The 22,755-nt window shown below is 31.9% G+C and overlaps 2 protein-coding genes and 1 long non-coding RNA gene across 5 annotated transcripts; 1 reads left to right on the forward strand and 2 right to left on the reverse strand.

The window, feature by feature from the left end:
• Window positions 1–2,400: 2,400 nt before the first annotated feature.
• Window positions 2,401–12,708, reverse strand: LOC126708579 (salutaridine reductase-like). Of its 2 annotated transcripts, XM_050408370.1 has the most exons (6): window positions 12,442–12,708; window positions 4,649–5,255; window positions 4,298–4,541; window positions 3,850–3,918; window positions 3,123–3,305; window positions 2,401–2,928 (listed from the first exon to the last, which is right to left on the reverse strand). In XM_050408370.1, exons 2-6 carry the CDS (start codon window positions 4,681–4,683, stop codon window positions 2,548–2,550), a joined length of 912 nt encoding a protein of 303 aa, XP_050264327.1. In that variant the 5' UTR covers window positions 4,684–5,255; window positions 12,442–12,708; the 3' UTR covers window positions 2,401–2,547. The 2 variants fall into 2 exon arrangements, with proteins under 2 accessions (XP_050264327.1, XP_050264328.1); XM_050408371.1 differs by lacking the exons at window positions 4,649–5,255; window positions 12,442–12,708 and adding an exon at window positions 11,829–12,028.
• LOC126708584 (uncharacterized) lies at window positions 2,798–14,162 on the forward strand. The gene is made up of 2 exons (XR_007649199.1): window positions 2,798–2,880; window positions 14,130–14,162. It is a non-coding gene; the product is annotated as an uncharacterized LOC126708584 (long non-coding RNA).
• LOC126708580 (salutaridine reductase-like) lies at window positions 9,581–16,703 on the reverse strand. 2 transcript variants are annotated; one of them, XM_050408373.1, is made up of 5 exons: window positions 16,520–16,703; window positions 11,478–11,721; window positions 11,030–11,098; window positions 10,302–10,484; window positions 9,581–10,105 (listed from the first exon to the last, which is right to left on the reverse strand). In XM_050408373.1, exons 1-5 carry the CDS (start codon window positions 16,552–16,554, stop codon window positions 9,725–9,727), a joined length of 912 nt encoding a protein of 303 aa, XP_050264330.1. In that variant the 5' UTR covers window positions 16,555–16,703; the 3' UTR covers window positions 9,581–9,724. The 2 variants fall into 2 exon arrangements, with proteins under 2 accessions (XP_050264330.1, XP_050264329.1); XM_050408372.1 differs by lacking the exons at window positions 9,581–10,105; window positions 10,302–10,484; window positions 11,030–11,098; window positions 11,478–11,721 and adding exons at window positions 13,546–14,177; window positions 14,371–14,553; window positions 15,705–15,773; window positions 16,157–16,400 and having other exon boundaries at window positions 16,520–16,688.
• Window positions 16,704–22,755: the final 6,052 nt, after the last annotated feature.

Below are 22,755 nucleotides of genomic sequence, written 5' to 3' on the forward strand. Positions count from 1 at the left end.
TGATGTTACTTTCAAGATTATTTGGTTAAAAATTTGCTCTTATTTGTGGTAGGGTTGTTCCAATGCTCAATTTAATAATAACTGTAGAAACTCCATGATTTTTTTTCTAGGGGTTCAGCAATGATAGAGATAGAAATTTGTCCTGGGGGGGGGGGGGTAAGTAAAAAACAAAATGATTTTTTCTTTTCTATACATACAACTTCCATATTATAATAATCTAAAATAGTATTCTAAATACAATTCAATATACAATACAACTATATTGTACAATAGTCTAAAAAAGTTATTAATAGTTTAAATATCTGTAAAATAACAAATATAATTAAATAATTAATCATACATTTTTGTTTTTCAAATGAATAATAACTTGTTATATTCATGTGTATTATCAATTAAATAAAATTATATGATAAAAAAGAATATTAACACACCTAGGAGTAGAACTAGGAGTAAATGTGAAACTATGAAAAAAAAAATAGTAACTAATGTAAGTTTTTGCTTTTGAAGTGTGACGTTTTAATCATACACGTGGACGTGGTTGTTCTCTTGAAATTTTTGAGCAAGCGCTAAAAGACTTCTTGGACTTGAAAATATATAGAGTATTTATCAAATTATTTGATCAAACTAAGAAAATATAGAAGAGAGGAAGAGAGATAAGGAGAATGGGAAAGAATCACATATGTAGATAGAGATCTATTGGTTGTAACAGTGGTGTAATTTTTTGCTTATGAAGAAAAAAAAAAGTGCGGGGAAAAATAACTTCATTTTACTGTCAACAATAAAGTAAGCCAAAGTCTCAGAGAGAATTTTTTATTTTTTATTATTATTATTTTTTAATGAAGGAGTAAAAATTTGAAATAATTTTTTTTTTTTAATAAAATTCAACATACAATACTTAAACAAAAATTTTATAACAAAATCTAGGTGGCAAGTTGTTAATGGTAGATAAAAAGTAATGTTAATTGTGAGTTAAAAAAAAATTAAAAATAAAAAACCCCAGTTACAACTTGCCATATAACATGTATTTTGAAAGTAGTATAACGATGATCATATTTAGATTTTTTTTTAATTGTGTTTAAATAAACTTTAGGGTTAGGGTGTTCAAATTTTTATTTTTGGGGGTCAAAACAAAAGTTAAAAAGAATTATATATATATATATATATTGTGGGGCCAGAGAACTTGTGACCCCGGCCCACTTTATATTAAGGCCCAAGGCCCGAGTTGAGGAGAGGCATCGCCGAGGATATACAATGAAAGTCCAAATGGCTTAGGGATATAGCCGAGGACGATTTTGTCCTCGACATCCCAGAGCGCTCCTAAAAGAAAGGGCGAGCACAGTGTAGGAGCGGCCCAAGTAAAAGGTTGCCAATACTGCAATTAAGTACTTTGCGCCTAACAGGTCCATGCTCTTCACCATGCTCTTCAGTTTTTACAACCACCCCCAACCACTTTGGGCATAGGGTGATAGGACAAGTATCAGCCCCAAAAAGCTGAATCTACACATGGACGTTATAGAGAGGGTAAAGGCTAGTATAAAAAGAGAAGTAAGCAATCCAAAAAAAGGGGATGGGAAAAAAGGCCAAGAACCAGAGCCTCCCAGTCCGTGCCGAGGAGAAAGACTTCTTGGGCAAACGTGGTTCACCTCCATGAATACCATGACTAACCACTGTCCGGTGACCAAGGCCTAGCCTTTCAGACCCACGCTCTACAAATTTTATTGTTTGGGCCTTAAACGTTCGATCCCAATAAACCAATTGGAGTCGTTACAAATTGAGTCCTTACATATATATATATATATATATATATATTACAAGTCAGGGGGTTCATTTGAACCCCTGGCTTGAACATAACGTTGCCCCTAAATAATAATAATAATAATTAAAAAAATTGTTCAATCCATGGGCTCAACCCAATCCACGTGGGTTGGATTGGACACTATGATGAGTTGGGTTAAGTTGAATTTTTTTTTTTCTTTAACACAATACGATAATGGTAGATTCGATTAAAAAAACTTTCACCAATATGGATGCTCTAACACTCCATATACAAGGAAGAAAATAAATAGAATGAAAAGAATTATTTTAAAATATTCATTCCATTCCTATTTTTGGAAATTTTGACCGAGAGATTATAAAAACCATTCCCTAGTTCGGTGAATATCCTAATCTGAAAAACCATTCCCTTGTTTGTTGAATGTCCTAATCTAAAAGACTTGCAGGTGCAGCAACAAGAGTTGTGACCAATAAGTAATAAACCATAATATTGGATAAATTTGAAGTAATAATGCGTAGAAAAATGAATATTTCTTTGAGGATTTCCCCTCTCTCTCTCTCTCTCTCTCTCCAAGTATAATTTTGCCTTAACAACTAGCGTTGAAAGAGCTTTCACAGAATATAAAGTAGGAAAAAAAAATTTCTAATGCTATTATTGATCAAAGCAAGATCTAAATAAACCAACTATAAGATTTAAATAAGCTTCCTCAACATACATTTTTATTCTCCATGTTTCTTCATTCTGCTTATTTACTCATTTGGGTAGCATCATTCTTATTCAAAGGTTGATACTTCCATTTGATCAAAGAAGAGGCCAGAAGGCCCACCTTCAGGCATCAAAACCAACATCACAGGACCTTTTGCACCTTCTTCAACAGTCAAAACTCCACTATTATGGTTCAAATCTGTGCTGGTATACCCAGGATTCACGGAGTTGATTGCTATTTTGGGGTATTTCTTTGCTAGAACCCTTGTGTATGCATTAAGAGCTGCCTTGGAGACTATGTAAGCAGAAATATTAACGGGCCAACCTTTGGTTTCAATCAAATTCTCCTTGACATCTTCTAGAAATCCCTCTACCACCTTGTCCACTTTCTCTTCTGTGAGGTCATCAACCTCTCCAAGTTCTTTCTTTGCTTTCGCATTTGAAATAAGCTGAAATATTTTACATAATTGAAATTTTAATTTCTTGAAAAAAAATTCAAGCAATTTCCTAGAACCAAATGTTTAGTGCCCGTCCTACACAATCATTGCAGCCATAATCTTGCACTCCATATTGCCGTGAAATGTTCATGACCAAATATAGCTGTTTATAAATGGTTTAATAAGATGAGTTTCACATTTTGTACCTTTAATTGTCCCAAGGTGGAGGACACATTTACCATTCTTCCTGAATTGGATAATAGAAGAAGTGGAATAAGTGCTTCGCTCACTTGCTTGGTCCCATAGTAGTTTGTTCTCAAACAGTTCTCAGTTGTTTGATAAGTTTGCTTCATGACTTCCTTCAGAGGTATGGCATTTGGACCAAAAATCTGTATCATTATATGCAGAGGTATTATATGATGTTACAGTACTCTTCTTTATAAAAAATGATTAATTTCTATTTTCCTTTTATTTTATGATTTTCTTTTTATGGCCACCACAGCCTCAAGTCAGTTTAAATTCTTCACATTGCAAAAGTCATCAAAATTTTGGGATATGCCTTCAATTCGAAGAGAAAGCATGTTGTGCACTGCATATGGGATATGTTTCACTTTTCTCATATCATGTGAGACCCACAACTATATAAGACCACATTTGATGACAAAATAATATCATTTTATGGATAAGATGGATGATCACATGATTCACATCATACTATGGCCGCGCATGTACCCTCATAAATAGAATAATCTATTGATGGATGAAATTACTTTACAAAAGAAAACATAGAAAAAATTTCAAAAACTTGCCTCAACAATCTCATTAGTTTGAGTATTATCCGAATTTTTGAAAACCTAATCACCTAAACAACGTCGTTCAATGAAAGCTGTGATGTAGAGCCAGACGGGTTCTGCATAACATCGAGAAACTTACTTGATCAACGCTAAGTTTTCTATGTTCCTCTGGGTTAGTTATGGATCCAGTAATCCCCGCATTATTTACCTGCAATTTTGAAATAATAGCAACGTTAGAGCCACCAAAAGTGGGCGAAAAGAACAAGATCTCAGTAATTAACAAATGACTTTCGTTTATCAACCTAATTACAAAAGGGTGGGGAGAGGAAAGAACACTAGACGATCATCTTTGTTTAGAACTACAAACTGGTCATTGCAAGAAAAATTATTTATTTATTTTTATACAAAGAAATCTGATGACACACAAATGGACCAATACAAGCATGTATGTCTTTAAATTCAAAACCTATGATTCCTTAGAAATTCTAGAGATTCTTTGTAACATAATAAGAAGCAAAGCAAAGATCTACCCTCTCAAAAATAACACTTGGAATTCCAAAGATGTATGTATAATTAAGTTGCATTACCAATATGTCAAGCTTCCCAAAGTGGGTTTTGATGAAATCTGCCAAAGAGGAAATGGTAGTTGGGTCCATCACATCTAGTTGATGAAAAACCACATCAGAGCATCCTTTAGCTTTGAGTTTTTCAATTGCTTCATTGCCCCTCCTTACATCTCTAGCAGTTAAAACCACCCTGATCCCATTTGAAGCTAATTGTCTACATATCTCAAATCCAATCCCTTTATTGGCTCCGGTTACAACTGCAATCCTTGGGTAAAAAAAATTTCAAAAAAAAATTAATAATTAGGACATCTGCATATAAACTCAGTTCTATATGTGAAATGGAAAGATTAGAGTTGTCGAAGATAAAATTACCTCTTAATCCCCGGATTTATGGTTGTTTCTGCCATTTGTTATGAAAATTGAAGAGTTTGTACCTTTTTTTTTTATAGGAAGAGTTTGTATTATTAATGTAGAAGATGGCTTATCTGAAAATTTATAGTTCTGCTCTAGGTATAGTTTTATAGGTGTTTAATTTGCCGCAGGTGCTGTATATATTTTATTATTGAGTTTTCAAAGTATTGTTGAACCTTGAAGTAGAAATTGTTAATGTCTATCTTTATAACGTATACCATGACATCTTCTTCTGCCAACGGAGACTGGATCAAAAAATCATGAGAAATTATTCAACATAGAATGAAAGTCACGAAATAAATTCTTGTTTTTATTAGTAGGGAGGACTATAGCTATCCTGCTGTTCAATTGAATAATTTCTTGTCATACACTCTTGCCAATCCATGACTAACCAACAACACTAATTGCGGTTTAGGTACAAATAGTGCTCAGTGTACTATACGACTCCTATAAATTATTTTTAGTTTAGTATTATAAGAAAGCAGAAAAATTCAAGAAACCGGTTCTTTTTCTCCAATCGATTAATTTATTAATATGACAAGTGATTTCACAACTTGACAACTTGTACCTAAACCGCAATTAGTCTTGTTGGTTAGTTATGGATTCCCATATTGTAGTGAGCTATGACATTATCCACCCTTGTAATTTTAGTTATATCTGGCTTTTCTACGCAGGCCATGACGTTTTCCTATCTCTGTCTATGCCTAAGTAAGTTATCTACGATAACCCATTACATAGGCCATGACACTTTTCTAAACTCCTAATTTCTAAGTACCATTGGTGGACAATTACTAATAATAAATAAAAAAATAAAAAAACCCTTAGTGGGGGTATCTAAAAATAAATTATCAGTGGTGGTATAACAACATCTGGACTCAATAATTTTTAAACCCTAGTCCTAACTTGACTTGGTCTATATAGGTTTTGAGTCACTAGTTCATTGTTTCATGAACCCATGGATCATTGGTCAAACCACAAGTTCAACAAAATTGAAGATAAAAATAAAAATTATTTTTCAACAAACTAAAAAAAGTTTAGATTGATAGATCCATTTTTTTTTTTAAATTATAAAAAAAAAAAAAAAAAAAAAAAAAAAAAAAAAAAAATCACAACAAAATATATAAGCATATAAAAAAATTAAAAAAAAATTCACAACAAAATATATAAACATATAATGACATAATGAAATATTAGTTATTTGGCCAAAACATTGTTATCATCTTTAAAATTTGCTTGGATTTCATTTTTCATCCCTAAATATTAAAAAGTTCATTTTAACCATAAACTTTGTTAATGCATTGTGTAAGGACTAGACTGAAAGACAATTTGAGGTATGTGTTGATGACGTGCTTATCAAAAGTTAACAAATCGAACTCCACCTAGATGATTTCTTGGAGACCTTCAATACCCTTTGGAAGTACGAGATGAAGCTTAATCCAAGAAAGCGTTTTGTTAGTACTTTTATGTTTCCATGATGAAAAACTCCCATGTATTTTTGGGCCTCTATTTGCTTTGTAATGCTAGGTAATGAATTCTGCAGTTGAAATTTCAAAGTAGTGTGCATCAAAGTATTTTGGTTGTGTGAGGATTCAATCTTGGTCAAACAAAATTCAAATTCGTTTTTTTCATGTTAATAATTCTTGAGCATTAAATTTTAAAAATACATATTTGTTTTTACTTAGGGTTCGATTGGTAAAGATTATTTTTATCAACTTATTTTATTATTCAACTTATTTTTGTTACTATTATTGGATTCTATTGCACTTTTTGATACTATTCATGGGCACCACTTTTTTGTACTATTCATGGGTACCACTGTATTATTTCAGCTAATTTTTACCTTTATCTACTGTACTATCAGCAAAAAGTTTTTAGTTTCAACAAAATAAGCAGATCTCAAACAGACTATTAATGTAAATAGTCATAAATGTTCAACCCTTGTCCAGTTTTATTAACTTCGAAAAAAAGCCTTGCTTAAGTTCCGATCCTCTAGTTTTATTTGCTCAAATTTCTTTAGATTTTATCGTTTTAGCAGTTTGCATTTGCTGATTACATAATTTCTTTGATTAATGTTAGCTAATTTTGTTTATTTTATTTTATTTTATATTTTTTGGATCTGATGTTTGATCATCTCTATATTTCTATATATTAAGAGGATTCAGAAAGTTAGTTATGCCTTCAAAAAATGTCTAAATACCCTTAATCTAATTAGATAATCTTTATTCTTAAAAAAAAAAAAAAAAATGGGGTTAAAATTGTAATTCAACAAAATTCAAAAAAAAAAAAAAAAAAAAAAAAAAACCTAACAAATAAACTTTTTTCCTAAAAATTAGCAACCTCTCTATTTAAATATATTTTACATATGTTTGATACATTTTTTTCCTAAAAACTAACAAACAATAAAAACTAGCAGTTTACTCCTAGCTTTATGTTTAACCTTTTTGTAATGTTATACATAGAACATCCTTAATAAGAAGAGAAATATTGTGTCAATAATATTTTCACAACAAATATTAAATGATAGTATGCTATTAATTGTTATGGATTGGCAAAAATATAATTTAAGTCGTGGATTCATATTATAATCAATAACAACTCACCACCCGAAAAATCATCTGCCAAAGCCCGATCTAACTCAACTCGTGGTTGTTGGCGGTTAGTCGCAAGTCTTCACTCCTTCTACTCGGCCTGAGCTTTGAGTAATGAGTTAACCTCAAACCCGATCCACCCAACCTGTGGACATCCCTACTACGATGTACCCTCATACAGACAACAACTTAACGATGGATGAAATTACTTGTAAAGAAAAAACTTCAAAAATTTTCCACAACAGCTTTACTGTCCGAATTTTTCAAAAAAATTTGACTCAAAACAACATCGTTCAACAAAAGCAATGACATAACATTGAGTAGGGTGTGCAACCAAATAGCCAAAACCTACCTGATCCAACCCAACCCACCATGTTGGGTTGGGTTGTGAGATTTGTTTTTTACAATGAGTCAAGTTGGGTTTTGGTCGTAAGATTTACAAATCCACCTAACTCGACCCAAACCACCTGTAATTAATATATATTTAAATTTTAAAAATATATTATACAATTTTGTTATTTTCTTTTTTGCTCCTCTTCCTAAATAAAACTCAAACCCCAAAGATCTCCTTGTATAGTTTTGTGTTAGTTTGATGTTACTTTCAAGATTATTTGGTTATAAATTTGCTCTTATTTGTGGTAGGGTTATTTCAATGCTCAATTTAATAATAACTGTAGAAACTCCATGATTTTTTTCTAGGGGGGGTCAGCAATGATAGAGCTAGAAATTTGTTGCCCGGGGGGGGGGGGGGGGGGTAGGTAAAAAACAAAATGATTTTTTTTCTATACATACAACTTCCATATTATAATAATCTAAAATAGTATTCTAAATACAATTCAATATACAATTCCATATTATATTGTACAATAGTCTAAAAAAGTTATTAATAGTTTAAATATTGGTAAAATAACAAATATAATTAAATAATTAATCACACATTTTTATTTTTCAAATTAATAATAACTTATTATATTTATGTGTGTTATCAATTAAATAAAAATATATGATAAAAAAGAATAGTAATACACCTAGGAGTAGAACTAGAAGTAAATGTGAAACTAAGAAAAAAAAAAGTAACTAATATAAGTTTTTGCTTTTGAAGTGTGATGTTTTAATCATACACGTGGATGTGGTTGTTCTCTTGGAATTTGAGCAAGCACTAAAAAACTTCTTGGACTTGAAAATATATAGAGTATTTATCAAATTATTTGATCAAACTAAGAAAAAAACTAAGAAAATATAGAAGAGAGAAAGAAAGATAAGGAGAATGGGAAAGAATCACATATGTAGATAGAGATCTATTGGTTGTAACAGTAGTGTAATTTTTTGCTTATGAAGAAAAAAAAAAGTACAAGGAAAAATAATTTCATTTTACTATCAACAGTAAAGTAAGCCAAAGTCTCGAAGAGAATTTTTTTTTTAATGAAGGAGCAAAAATTTGAAAATTTTTTTTTCTTAATAAAATTCAATATACAATACTTACACAAAAATTTTATAACAAAATCTAGGTGGCAAGTTGTTAATGGTAGATAAAAAGTAATGTTAATTGTGAGTTTTAAAAAAAAAAAAAAATTACAACTTGCCATATAGCATTTGTTGTAAAAGTAATATTAAGATGATCATATTCAAATTTATTTTAATTGTGTTTAAATAAACTTTAGGGTTAGGGTGTTCAAATTTTTATTTTTGGGGGGTCGAAACAAAAGTTAAAAAGAATTATATATATAAATTTTACAAGTCAGGGGGTTCATTTGAACCCCTTGGCTTGAACATAACGTTGCCCTTAAATAATAATAATAATAATAATTAAAAAAAAAATTATTCAATCCATGGGCTCAACCCAATCCATGTAGGTTGAATTGGGCTCTATGATGAGTTCGGTTGAGTTGAATTTTTTTTCTTTAGCACAATACTATAATAGTAGATTCGATTGAAAAAACTTTTACCAATGTGAATGCTCTAACACTCCATATACTAGGAAGAAAATAAATAGGATGAAAAGAATTATTTTAAAATATTCATTTTATTCCTAGTTCGGTGAATATCCTAATCTGAAAAACCATTCCCTTGTTTGTTGAATGTCCCAATCTAAAAGACATGCACGTGCAGCAACAAGAATTGTGATCAATAAGTTTTAAGTAATAAACCATAATATTGGATAAATTTGAAGTAATAATGCGTAGAAAAATGAATATTTCTTTGAGGATTCCCCCCCCCCCCCCCCCCCCCCCCTCTTCTCTCTCTCACTACAAGTATAATTTTGCATTAACAACTAGCGTTGAAAGAGCTTTCACAGAATATAAAGTAGGAAAAAAATTTCTAATGCTTTTATTGATCAAAGCAAGATCTAAATAAACCAACTATAAGATTTAAATAAGCTTCCTCAACATACATTTTTATTCTCCATGTTTCTTCCCTATGCTTATTTACTCATTGGGTAGCATCATTCTTATTCAAAGGTTGATACTTCCATTTGATCAAAGAAGAGGCCAGAAGGCCCACCTTCAGGCATCAAAGCCAACATCACAGGACCTTTTGCACCTTCTTCAACAGTCAAACCTCCACTATTGTGGTTCAAATCTGTGCTGGTATAACCAGGAGTCACGGAGTTGATTGCTATTTTGGGGAACTTCTTTGCTAGAACCCTTGTGTATGCATTAAGAGCTGCCTTGGAGACTATGTAAGCAGAAATATTAACAGGCCAACCTTTGGTTTCAATCAAATTCTCCTTGACATCTTCTAGAAATCCCTCCACCACCTTGTCCACTTTCTCTTCTGTGAGGTCATCAACCTCTCCAAGTTCTTTCTTTGCATTCTCATTTGAAATAAGCTGAAATATTTTACATAATTGAAATTTTAATTTCTTGAAAAAAAAATTCAAGCAATTTCCTAGAACCAAATGTTTAGTGCCGGTCCTACACAATCATCGCAGCCATAATCTTGCACTCTATATTGCCGTGAAATGTTCATGACCAAATATAGCTGTTTTTAAAATGGATTAATAAGATGTGTTACACATTTTGTACCTTTAATTGTCCCAAGATGGAGGACACATTTACTATTCTTCCAGAATGGGATAATAGAAGAAGTGGAATAAGTGCTTCGCTCACTTGCTTGGTCCCATAGTAATTTGTTCTCAAACAGTCCTCAGTTGTTTGATAAGTTTGCTTTATAACTTCCTTCAGAGGTATGGCATTTGGACCGTAAATCTGTATCATTATATGCAAAGGTATTATATGATGTTACAGTACTCTTCTTTATAAAACTTGATTAATTTCTATTTTCCTTTTATTTTATGATTTTCATTTTATGGCCACCACAGCCTCAAGTCAGTTTAAATTCTTCACATTGCAATAGTCATCAAAATTTTGGGATATGCCTTCAATTCGAAGAGAAAGCATGTTGTGCACTGCATATGGGATATGTTTCATTTTTCTCATATCATGTGAGACCCACAACTATATAAGACCACATTTGATGACAAAATAATATCATTTTATGGATAAGATGGATGATCACATGATTCGCATCATACTATGGCCGCGCATGTACCCTCATAAATAGAATAATTCTACTGATGGATGAAATTACTTTACAAAAGAAAACATAGAAAAAATTTCAAAAACTTACCTCAACAATCTCATTAGTTTGAGTATTGTCCGAATTTTTCAAAAACTAATCACCTAAACAATGTCGTTCAACGAAAGCTGTGATGCAGAGCCAGACGGGTTCTACATAACATCAAGAAACTTACTTGATCAGCGCTAAGTTTTCTTCGTTCCTCTGGGTTAATTATGGATCCATTAATCCCCGCATTATTTACCTGCAATTTTGAAATAATAGCAATGTCAGAGCCACCAAAGTGGGGGAAAAGAACAAGATCTCAGTAATTAACAAATGACTTTCGTTTATCAACCTAATTACAAAAGGGTGGGGAGAAAAAAGAATACTAGACGATTCATCTTTGTTTAGAACTACAAACTGGTCATTGCAAGAAAAATTATTTATTTATTTTTATACAAAGAAATCTGATGACACACAAATGGACCAACACAAGCATGTATGTCTTTAAATTCAAAACCTATGATTCCTTAGAAATTCTAGAGATTCTTTGTAACATAATAAGAAGCAAAGCAAAGATCTACCCTCTCAAAAATAACACTTGGAATTCCAAAGATGTATGTATAATTAAGTTGCATTACCAATATGTCAAGCTTCCCAAAGTGGGTTTTGATGAAATCTGCCAAAGAGGAAATGGTAGTTGGGTCCATCACATCTAGTTGATGAAAAACCACATCAGAGCATCCTTTAGCTTTGAGTTTTTCAATTGCTTCATTGCCCCTCCTTACATCTCTAGCAGTTAAAACCACCCTGATCCCATTTGAAGCTAATTGTCTACATATCTCAAATCCAATCCCTTTATTGGCTCCGGTTACAACTGCAATCCTTGGGTAAAAAAATTTTCAAAAAAAAATTAATAATTAGGACATCTGCATATAAACTCAGTTCTATATGTGAAATGGAAAGATTAGAGTTGTCGAAGATAAAATTACCTCTTAATCCCCGTATTTATGGTTGTTTCTGCCATTTGTTATGAAAATTGAAGAGTTTGTACCTTTTTTTTTTTTTTATAGGAAGAGTTTGTATTATTAATGCAGAAGATGGCTTATCTGAAAATTTATAGTTCTGCTCTAGGTATAGTTTTATAGGTGTTTAATTTGCCGCAGGTGCTGTATATTTTTTATTATTGAGTTTTCAAAGTATAGTTGAACCTTGAAGTAGAAATTGTTAATGTCTATCTTTATAACGTATACCATGACATCTTCTTCTGCCGAAGGAGACTGGGTCAAAAAATCATGAGAAATTATTCAACATAGAATGAAAGTCACGAAATAAATTCTTGTTTTTATTAGTAGGGAGGATGATATATTTATCCTGCTGTTCAATTGAATAATTTCTTGTCATACACTCTTGCCAATCCATGACTAACCAACAACACTAATTGCGGTTTAGGTACAAATTGTGCTAAGTGTACTATACGACTCCTATAAATTGTTTTTAGTTTAGTATTATAAGAAAGCGGAAAAATTCAAGAAACCGGTTCTTTTTCTCCAGCCGATTAATTTATTAATCTGACAAGTGATTTCACAACTTGACAACTTGTACCTAACCCGCAATTAGTCTTGTTGGTTAGTTATGGATCCCCATATTGTAGTGAGCTATGACATTATCCACCCTTGTAATTTTAGTTATATCTGACTTTTCTATGTAGGCCGTGACGTTTTCCTATCTCTGTCTATGCCTAAGTAAGTTATCTACGATAACACATTACGTAGGCCATGACACTTTTCTAAACTCCTAATTCCTAAATACCATTGGTGGGCAATTATTAATAATAAATAAATAAAACCCTTAGTGGGGGTATCTAAAAATAAATTATTAGTGGTGGTATAACAACATCTGGACTCAATAATTTTTAAAGCCTAGTCCTAACTTGACTTGGTATGTATAGGTTTTGAGTCACTAGTTCATTGTTTCATGAACCCATGGATCATTGGTCGAACCACCAGTTCAACAAAATTGAAGATAAAAATAAAAATTATTTTTCAACAAACTAAAAAAAGTTTAGATTGATAGATCCATTTTTTTAAAATTATATAAAAAAAAAAAAATCACAACAAAATATATAAGCATATAAAAAAAATTACAAAAAAAAATTCACAACAAAATATATAAACATATAATGACATAATGAAATATTAGTTATTTGGCCAAAACATTGTTATCATCTTTAAAATTTGCTTGGATTTCATTTTTCATCCCTAAATATTAAAATATTCATTTTCAACCATAAACTTTGTTAATGCATTGCGTAAGGACTAGACTGAAAGACAAATTGAGGTATGTGTTGATGACGTGCTTGTCAAAAGTTAACAAATCGAACTCCACCTAGATGATTTCCTAGAGACCTTCGATACCCTTTGGAAGTACGAGATGAAGCTTAATCCAAGAAAGAGTTTTGTTAGTATTTTTATGTTTCCATGATGAAAAAGTTCCATGTATATTTGGGCCTCTATTTGCTTTGTAAGCAAGGTAATGAATGTTGCAGTTGAAATTCCAAAGTAGTGTGCATCCAAGTATTTTGGTTGTGTGAGGATTCAATCTTGGTCAAACAAAATTCAAATTCTCAGTCATGTGAGCATGTTCTAGGTTGTGCGAACTCCAAGTTGAAAGTCTCTGTGGACCTTCGATAGATAGACTAATAGACACTAGGTCAACAAAGAACTTGTTTCCTGAATTTTGTTGATTTGTTTCAAGAGGAACTTGTGTGCCAAACTCTAGCCCAAACCCTACTTATATTTAAACTTTACTTCAACCTAACATCAATAGAAGGATGATGATTGATGGCCACCAAATACAAAAGAAACAAGTTTAAGCCCTTTAGACTTCAACTCTCTCCAACACACATTTTTATTCTCCATGTTTCTTCCCTTATGTACTCATTGGGTAGCATTATTTCTTATTCAAAAGGTTGATACTTCCATTTGATCAAAGAAGAGGCCAGACGGCCCACCTTCAGGCATCAGAGCCAACATCACAGGACCTTTTGCACCTTCTTCAACAGTCAAAAATCCACTATTGTGGTTCAAATCTGTGCTGACATATCCAGGATTCACGGAGTTGATTGCTATTTTGGGGTACTTCCTTGCTAGAACCCTTGTGTATGCATTAAGAGCTGCCTTGGAGACTATGTAAGCAGAAATATTAATAGGCCAACCTTTGGTTTCAATCAAATTCTCCTTGACATCTTCTAGAAATCCCTCTACCACCTTTTCCACTTTCTCTTCTGTGAGATCATCAACATCTCCTAATTCTTTCTTTGCATTCTCATTTGAAATAAGCTGAAATATTAACATAATTGAAATTTTAATTTCTTGAAAAAACTTTTATGCAATTTCCTAGAACCAAATGTTTAGTGCAGGTCCTACACAATCGTCACAGCCATAATCTTGCACTCTATATTGCAGTAAAATGATCATGACCAAATATAGCTAATTATAAATGGTGTAAAACGATGAGTTTTACATTTTGTACCTTTAATTGCCCCAAGATGGAGGAGACATTTACTATTCTTCCCGAATTGGATAATAGAAGAAGCGGAATAAGTGCTTCGCTTACTTGCTTGGTCCCATAGTAGTTTGTTCTCAAACAATCCTCAGCAGTTTGATACGTTTGCTTCATGATTTCCTTCAGAGGTATGGCATTTGGACCAAAAATCTGTATCATTATATGCAAATGTATTAAATAATGTTACAGTACTCTTGTTTAAAAAGCATGATTAATTTATATTTTCCTTTTATTTTATGATTTTTTTTTTCTATGGCCACCACAGCCTCAAGTCAGGTTAAATTCTTCACATTACAATAGTCATCAAAATTTTGGGATTATGCCTTTAATTCGAAGAGACAGCATGTTGTGCACACGGGATATGTTTCATTTCTCTCACAATAATTATATAAGACTACATTTCTCTCGCAACAATTATATAAGACCTCATGCAATGACAAAGTAATGTGATGTCATTGTATAAGACCACATTTCTCTCGCAACAATTATATAAGACCACATGTGATGACAAAGTAATGTGATGTCATTGTATAGTTATGAATCTTATGATAAATGATCACATTCTTTTTTTTAGTGTAGTGGGGCTGGGAAGTGGGAAAGTTTTTTGTTTTTTAATGATAGATAGTTGTTTTATAGTCTGTTTGAGAGTTGATGAAAGTTTCAGTTTATTTTAGTTTTAGTTTATTTTAGTTTTTAGCCGATTTTTTATAATATTTATAGGTTCTGTTCCACTTTTTTATACTATTCACATGTAGTAAGTTGTTTTAGAGTCTTTTTGATAGCAAGTTGTTTCCAAACAGATTTTTTATTTTTTTTTCTTTTTGTTGATTTACAGTTTTACCTTTATTTCTTTTTTTAATGAATAAGGATAAGTTAAATAAATTAAGGGTATTTTAAAAAAAAAACTAACATTCTGAATTTTTTTTTTAAATATAGGAACTTTCTAAACCTTCTTAATATATAAAGTTTTTATTTATTTATAGTTTTAACCTTATTTTTATTTTTAAGAAATAAGGATAAATTAACTAAATTAAGGATAAAAAAAAAAAAAAAAAAAAAAACTAACTTTTTATTTTCTTAATATTAAGAGAAAAGACAAAAGACAAAATTTATTCATGGATGAAATTACTTTACAAAAGAAAAAATTAGAAAAAAAAAAAAAAAAAACCTTGCCCCGACAATCTCTCTAGTCTGACTGTCCGAATTTTGCAAAAACTTATCTCCCAAAACAACAGCGTTCAACGGAAGCTGTGATTCAGAGCCAGATGGGTTCTACTTCTAAATAACATTGAGAGACTTACTTGATCAGCGCTAACTTTTCTTCGTTCCTCTGGGTTGCTTATGGATCCATTAATCCCCGCATTATTTACCTACAATTTTGAAATAATAGCAATGTCAGAGCCACCAAAAAGAACAAGATCTCCTCAATTAACAAATGACTTTCGTTTATCAACCTAATTACAAAAGGTTGGGGGAGAAGAAGAAAGAATACTAGACGATTCATCTTTGTTTAGAACTACACAAACTGGTCATTGCAAGAAAAATTATTTATTGATTTTTATATAAAGAAATCTGAAGACCCACAAATCAACCAATACAAGCATGTATGTTTTTAAATTCAAAACCTATATATGATTCCTCAGAAATCCAAGAGATTCTTGGCAACATAATAATTAGAAGCAAGGCAAAGATCTACCCTCCCAAAAATAACACTTGGAATTACAAAGATGTATGTATAATTAAGTTGCATTACCAATATGTCAAGCTTCCCAAAGTGGGTTTTGATGAAATCTGCCAAAGAAGAAATGGTAGTTGGGTCCATCACATCTAGTTGATGAAAAACCACATCAGAGCATCCTGCAGCCTTGAGTTTTTCAATTGCTTCATTGCCCTTCCTTACATCTCTAGCAGTTAAAACCACCCTGACCCCATTTGAAGCTAACTGTCTACATATCTCAAATCCGATCCCTTTATTGCCTCCGGTTACAACTGCAATCCTTGGGTAATTTTTTTTTTTTTTTAAATTAAAAAAAATAATTAATAATTAGGATATCTGCATATAAACTCATTTCTATATGTGAAATGGAAAGATTAGAGTAATTGAAGAGAAAATTACCTCTTAATCCCCGGATTTATGGTTGTTTCTGCCATTTGATATGAAAAGTAAAGAGTTTGTATTGGCAATGCAGAAGATGGCTTATCTGAAAAGTGTTTTTTTGATAAACGGATTATCTGAAAAGTTATAGTTCTGCTCCAGGTGTAGTTTTAGGATTGAAATCCTGACGCAATAGAATTAAGCGGTTGAGATTGGGAGTTGGGTAAAATTATTTTTATTAAATAATTTAAAAATAGTCACTATGTATTATTGTTAAATGCAAATTAGATTATATGCTTCATTACATAAAATTTATAAATAAATACATTAAAAAATATATACACTATTTAACCTACAAATTTTACATGATATTTTTATAAAATAATTATATTACATTTTCTTAAACATCTCCTGAATTTACAACTAGTATACATTAATTTTGAAATATTAATGAGTAGAAAAATGAATATTTTTTTTTGTTTTTGATGATTTTCTCAAGATTTTAAGTGATAACCTTCATTAATGCATTCATATCCGGTATCTTCAGATTATTCTATTTTACCATTTGAAAAGTTACTTATCTATTATACCATACCATTTTACAATATATCCAACATCCCAATTTTATTTTAAAATACAACAAATTAAAATAATATAAATTGAGTAATTCTACGGTACCTCCTCAAAAAAAAAGGGGGTACGGTACCCACTAGTAGGTAACTTGCTACACCAGGTTACTTTTTTCTCACATTTAACGGTTCTATCCTCACATTGTGCAGTTCCACCATCACATATGATAGTTTTTTTCTCACATTTGGTGGTTCCCTTACTTTTTTCTTAAATTTGACGATTTCATCCTCACATTGTGCAATTCTAACATCACATGTGACAGTTCTTTTCTCACATTTGGTGATTCTCTTACTTTTTTTCTCACATTTGACGGTTCCGTCCTCACATTGTGCGGTTCCAACATCACATTTAATAGTTCTTTTGTTACATTGGGTGGTTCCTACTTTCCTTACTTTTTTTCTCACACTTGACGGTTTCATCCTCACATTGTGCGGTTCCAATATCACATATGACATTAATTTTGTCACATTGGGTGGTTCTCTTACTTTTTTCTTATACTTGACAGTTTTATTCTCACATTGTGCAGTTCTAACATCACATGTGACAGTTCTTTTCTCACATTTTGTGGTTCTCTTACTTTTTTCTCACATTTGACGATTTCATCCTCACATTGTGCAGTTCCAATATCACATGTGACAGTTTTTTTCTCACATTTGGAGGTTCCCTTATTTTTTTTCTCACATTTGACGGTTCCATCCTTATATTGTGCGGTTCCAACATTACATATGACAGTTCTTTTGTCACATTAGGTGATTCCCTTACTTTTTTCTCACACTTAACAATTCCATCCTCACATTGTACAATTTCAATATTACATGTGATAGTTCTTTTCTCACATTTGATGGTTCTTTTATTTTTTCTCACATTTGACGATTCCATCATCACATTATGCAATTCCAACATCACATTTGACAGTACTTTTGTCACATTTGGTGGTTCCCTTATTTTTTTTCCTCGCATTTGACAGTTTCATCATCACATTATGCAGTTCCAACATCACATGTGACAGTTCTTTTGTCACATTTAATGGTTCCCTAATTTTTTTTTCTCACATTTAACAGTTTTATCCTCACATTTTGCAGTTTCAACATCACATTTAACAGTACTTTTGTCACATTTAGTGGTTCCTTTTTTTTTTTTCTCACATTTAACGATTCCATCTTTACATTGTACAGTACTAACATCACATATGACTATATTTTTTTCACATTCGGTGGTTTCTTTATTTTTTCTCACATTTGACGGTTTCATACTGACATTGTGCAGTTCCAACATCTCATGTGACTGTTATTTTGTCACATTTGATGGTTTCCTTATTTTTTTTCTCACATTTGATGGATCCATTGTTACATTCGGCAATACCAACATCATATTTGACAGATCTTTTGCCACATTTAGTGGTTCCCTTAATTTTTTTTCTCATATTTTACAGTTCCATTGTCACATTGGGTAGTACCAATATCACATCTAATGGTACTTTTACATTTGTGCCCACCACTGAAGTCCCTTTTATACTTACTTATTTCTTTATATATATGCTTGTAGCAAAAATTGATTGATGAAGATGGCAATCCCACACTAGAATGGTTTAAAAATACATATAGGGACGATGACAAGTATATGTCATAATTGACGTTTTGTGAATATGTAATTTTACTCAACACACTTTGTATTTTATGTTAACACATACTAATACATTGTTAATTTGTACTTGTAGATTTATATCCCTATGAATGATAATAATAGTCACTAGTACTTATGAATCATTGACTTTAGTTCAGAAAGATGTATATATATATATTGGACTTTTTGCCAAGCACAACTGGTCAAGACATGCGAACAAAAAACGTGCAAACAGTGGTATTGTTTCTTTCTCTTAGTGCTTAATAATAATTTTGATATGTGATTTTGTTAAGTTTTATACTTAATAATTGCTTTTTGCCAAGCACAACTAGTCTAAACATTTACGATATAAGTTAGCATCAAATCTAGTGCTTTCAAAATAAAATGAATGTTCCAAAATTATAGAAAATGCTAGAAAAATTCCACTACATGATTATTTTTGGTTACTAAAATGACAATGATTTGTATTAAATGATGACTGAGAGATTGTTTATGATTTAGTGAATTGTTTTTATATTTAATGAAGGGGAGATTGAATGTTTATCTTTAGCGATTTAGTGAATTGTCTTTTTCTTTTTCTTTTGAAAGGGAGACTGATTTTTTTATCATTCAAAAATAAAATTATTATATGAGAAGCATTAAAAAAAAAAATTATATGTAAAGAAACAGCAAGGATTCCATGATTAAAATTTCTTTAACAATTAAGCACAAGTTACTTTCTCAAAGTTCATTGCCAAAACATAGATAAGTTGGTATTTTCTAGCATTCAACTTGAGCCTTAATTTTAAATAACTGAAGCTTGAGCCTTAGTTTTAGGGTCGTTTAATAAACAAGTCGAGCCCAAGCAAAAAAAATTGACATGCATGAACATGCAAGGTTTCAGGGAAATATTTGTCAGTGAGTGACAGTGAGAAGCTAGTAAGGGAAAACTTGCATTTGCATCAATGTGCCCAACTGTTTCTCTCTATTTGACATGCATAAACATGCAAGGTTTCAAGTAAATATCTGTCAGTGAGAAGCTTGCATAGCCTAAACATTGATCAAATTCAATACTTATAACATCAGAACTCACATTTTTTTTGGATTTAGAACTCTGCCTTTCTAATTTTTTAAAATATCATTTATTAGAATAAGTATCACAACCTGCATCCAAATTATTAGAAATGTAAATTGGAATTTTATAATTGGCATGGCGTAACTCAAGACAACATCTTAATGTACAATTTAGGAAGATAAATAAAACATGACATGACAATGATGCATCAAGCAAATATCTGTGCTAGTGCCTCCAAGATGCCATTGATTCTACAGAGAATAGGTACTTTACTCCTAAAAGAACAAAATCATGTGCAGGATCATAAGGATGGTCTTTGGAAGGAATCTCCATAATAACTAGAATTAGCTTGTTGTAACTATCTACCAAAAGCCTTATCATATTTGCATCCTAAAGATCAAAACATTCAAGGTCCACAAACAACACTTGCAGAAAGCGATTCGAAACTTTACAAAGTCTAGGCCATCAGACCTCACACTTGAAACAACCAAACCATCAGACCTCTAAATCACAAAGACCAACCTAAAGCAAAATAAACCCCTACTCAAAAAAAGGGGAAATCTAGCACAAATTCAAAGAGTCTTACCTATCATTTTTTTTTTTTTAAACAAACAGTCTTTAAGTCTAGGGGTTGAGATATATGGTTGTCAATGAGTTTGGATTGCTCTAGTTAACAATGAGTAGTATAGACCATTATTACAGTAATAGGAACACAAATCTAGAATATTACGAAAGAAAATTAGGTCTTATAGTTTTAATTGTAAAGAGAACATATAAATCCAAACATATGTAGGAAGGCGATTTCTCCCAACAAGCAATATGAATCATAAATTCATAATACTTTACTTAGATGTCCTAGTCAATATAATTCATGTACTTTAGAAAACTGAAGAACATATAAATTCTTGGCACAGATGGATATGGCATCTCTGCTACTGTCGAGGTGATAATTTTAATTAACCAAATAAAGTAAAATGAAAAAAAAAAAGAGTAGAAGTTTATAGAGATAATTTAATTAACCAAATATAGCACCATCTTTTACTGCCAGAACCTGTACCTCCAGTCCTCCTCCCCACCCACCCCGTACACAATACCCACAATACAAAATTAGACTCCGGCCATATCAAATAGAGAGAGGGATCAATGATTAGAGGTGCAATAAACTCTAATCAGTTGATCTAAAAAATAGGTGAATCCAAAAAACTAACAAACAATTTGGGTAAAGAAAACAAACATGGTAATAATTAATTCAGAGATTTCACAACTTGCATGAAATTAGGGTTTTGTCATTTTCATCCTTACCTTCAACAATAACAAACCGATTTCGATCAAACAAGTTTAAGAGAGAAGAATTTTGAGGGAGAGAATGGGGTAACTCTATTTTTTCTGAGAATCTTTCACCGAATGCAAGAGAGGGAAGCAATTTGAGAGAGAACGCGAGAGCAAAGATTTTTTTTTTCTGTGTTTTTTTTATTTTTTTTTATTATTTTTTTTTTATACATTACCTACTTGACCGATGACAAGTATTCCATTAAAAATAAATAAATGGCCAAGATTAAAAAAAGTAAGATCTACGGTCAAAATTTACATAGGTACCGTACCCCCCTAAAAAAAGCATGGGTACCGTAGAATGACCCATATAAATTATACAATAAAATAATAAACAAATTATCTCTCTCTCTCTCTCTCTCTCTCTCTCTCTCTCTCTCTCTCTCTCTCTCTCTCTCATTTTTGTCCTTGCCTCTCCCTCACTTTCTCAACAACCAAACAAACAATGCCCACCATGCCACCACTGCCCTCTGCCCACCAAAATCCCACCAGAACCAAAAATCCAAAAATAAAAAAAAATAAAAAAACAAAACAAAACAAAATCCACCAAATACCTTCCAAAAACCCAGCAAACCCATAGCAAAAACAACCCACTACCCACCACACCGCCACCACCACTGCTCACCATGCCAACCTAACCAACCAATCCAAATCCAACTCAAATCCCATCAGAATCCAAAATACCAACCCACAAGAATCCAAAATCCAACCCATCCAAACCCAAAAGACAAAAATTAATAGCAAAAAATCAAACAAACCCATCAGAATCCACCATGCCCACGTCGATCTCGACACGTTGTGATCACTTCAAGCTCTGCCACGCCGTGACCACTCCGAATCCAACTCAACTTCAGTGGTAAGCTTGAACGAGAGAGAGATAAGTCAAATTCCCAATGCTCTCTAGAATTGTCCCTGTGAACTAGTTCCCATAAAGCCAAAGACTATTGAGTGATTTCATTATGGTCACCACATCAATTGGACCTGCCAATCCACCACCACCTTGCTGATTGTTCAACCAAAACATTTGCAAGCTCATGTGTGCAAGGGAGTGAGAAGTAAAGTATCAGAGAGAATCAAAGAAAAAAAATAAAGGAAAGGAAGAAAAGGACGCAGTGACTGATAGAGGGAGAGAAAAAAGAATAAAAATTTATGCTGGTTGCTACAGTACCGTCATATAAGTAAGATGGTATTGTAGCACTATTGTAAAAATTTTTACAAGTAGAAGACTGGGTAATGAGCTTATTTTGTGCTTTGATGCTAAAATCTCCCTACATATACCATTTGCAATGCCGGATGTGAATGCTCTTAGTATTTCAAATCAGATGCTTCAAACTTCAAAGATTGCTGAGTCGCCTACTATTTTCAATAATTCTCCTAATTTGAACCGTGTGTGTTTGGTACCCATATGATAAAGCATGTGGAAGCTAAACATTTAAACGTAAGATGGCTTTTAGCATGATTGTTGACTCTCTCTCTCTCTCTCTCTCTCTCTCTCTCTCTCTCTCTCTCTCTCTCTATATATATATATATATATATATATATATAACAAGCGAGAAAGGGACTACTCTAACCCAAATTCTCTTTTATGAGAGAACCGAATAGTATCATTCAGTCAAAAAGA

The sequence above is a fragment of the Quercus robur genome, chromosome 12 (assembly GCF_932294415.1).
Source record: "Quercus robur chromosome 12, dhQueRobu3.1, whole genome shotgun sequence".
NCBI lineage: Eukaryota > Viridiplantae > Streptophyta > Magnoliopsida > Fagales > Fagaceae > Quercus > Quercus robur.

Bases quoted from the DNA above. Each gene is read 5' to 3' on its own strand.
- LOC126708580 (XM_050408373.1), bottom strand. From the start codon at position 16,554: ATGGCAGAAACAACCATAAATCCGGGGATTAAGAG. The intron at 11,099-11,477 runs GTAATGCAACTT...TCAAAATTGCAG, and splicing joins TTGGGAAGCTTGACATATTG to GTAAATAATGCGGGGATTAA. The intron at 10,106-10,301 runs GTACAAAATGTG...AAAATATTTCAG, and splicing joins CCATCTTGGGACAATTAAAG to CTTATTTCAAATGAGAATGC.
- LOC126708579 (XM_050408370.1), bottom strand. From the start codon at position 4,683: ATGGCAGAAACAACCATAAATCCGGGGATTAAGAG. The intron at 4,542-4,648 runs GTAATTTTATCT...TTTTTACCCAAG, and splicing joins ATAAATCCGGGGATTAAGAG to GATTGCAGTTGTAACCGGAG. The intron at 3,919-4,297 runs GTAATGCAACTT...TCAAAATTGCAG, and splicing joins TTGGGAAGCTTGACATATTG to GTAAATAATGCGGGGATTAC.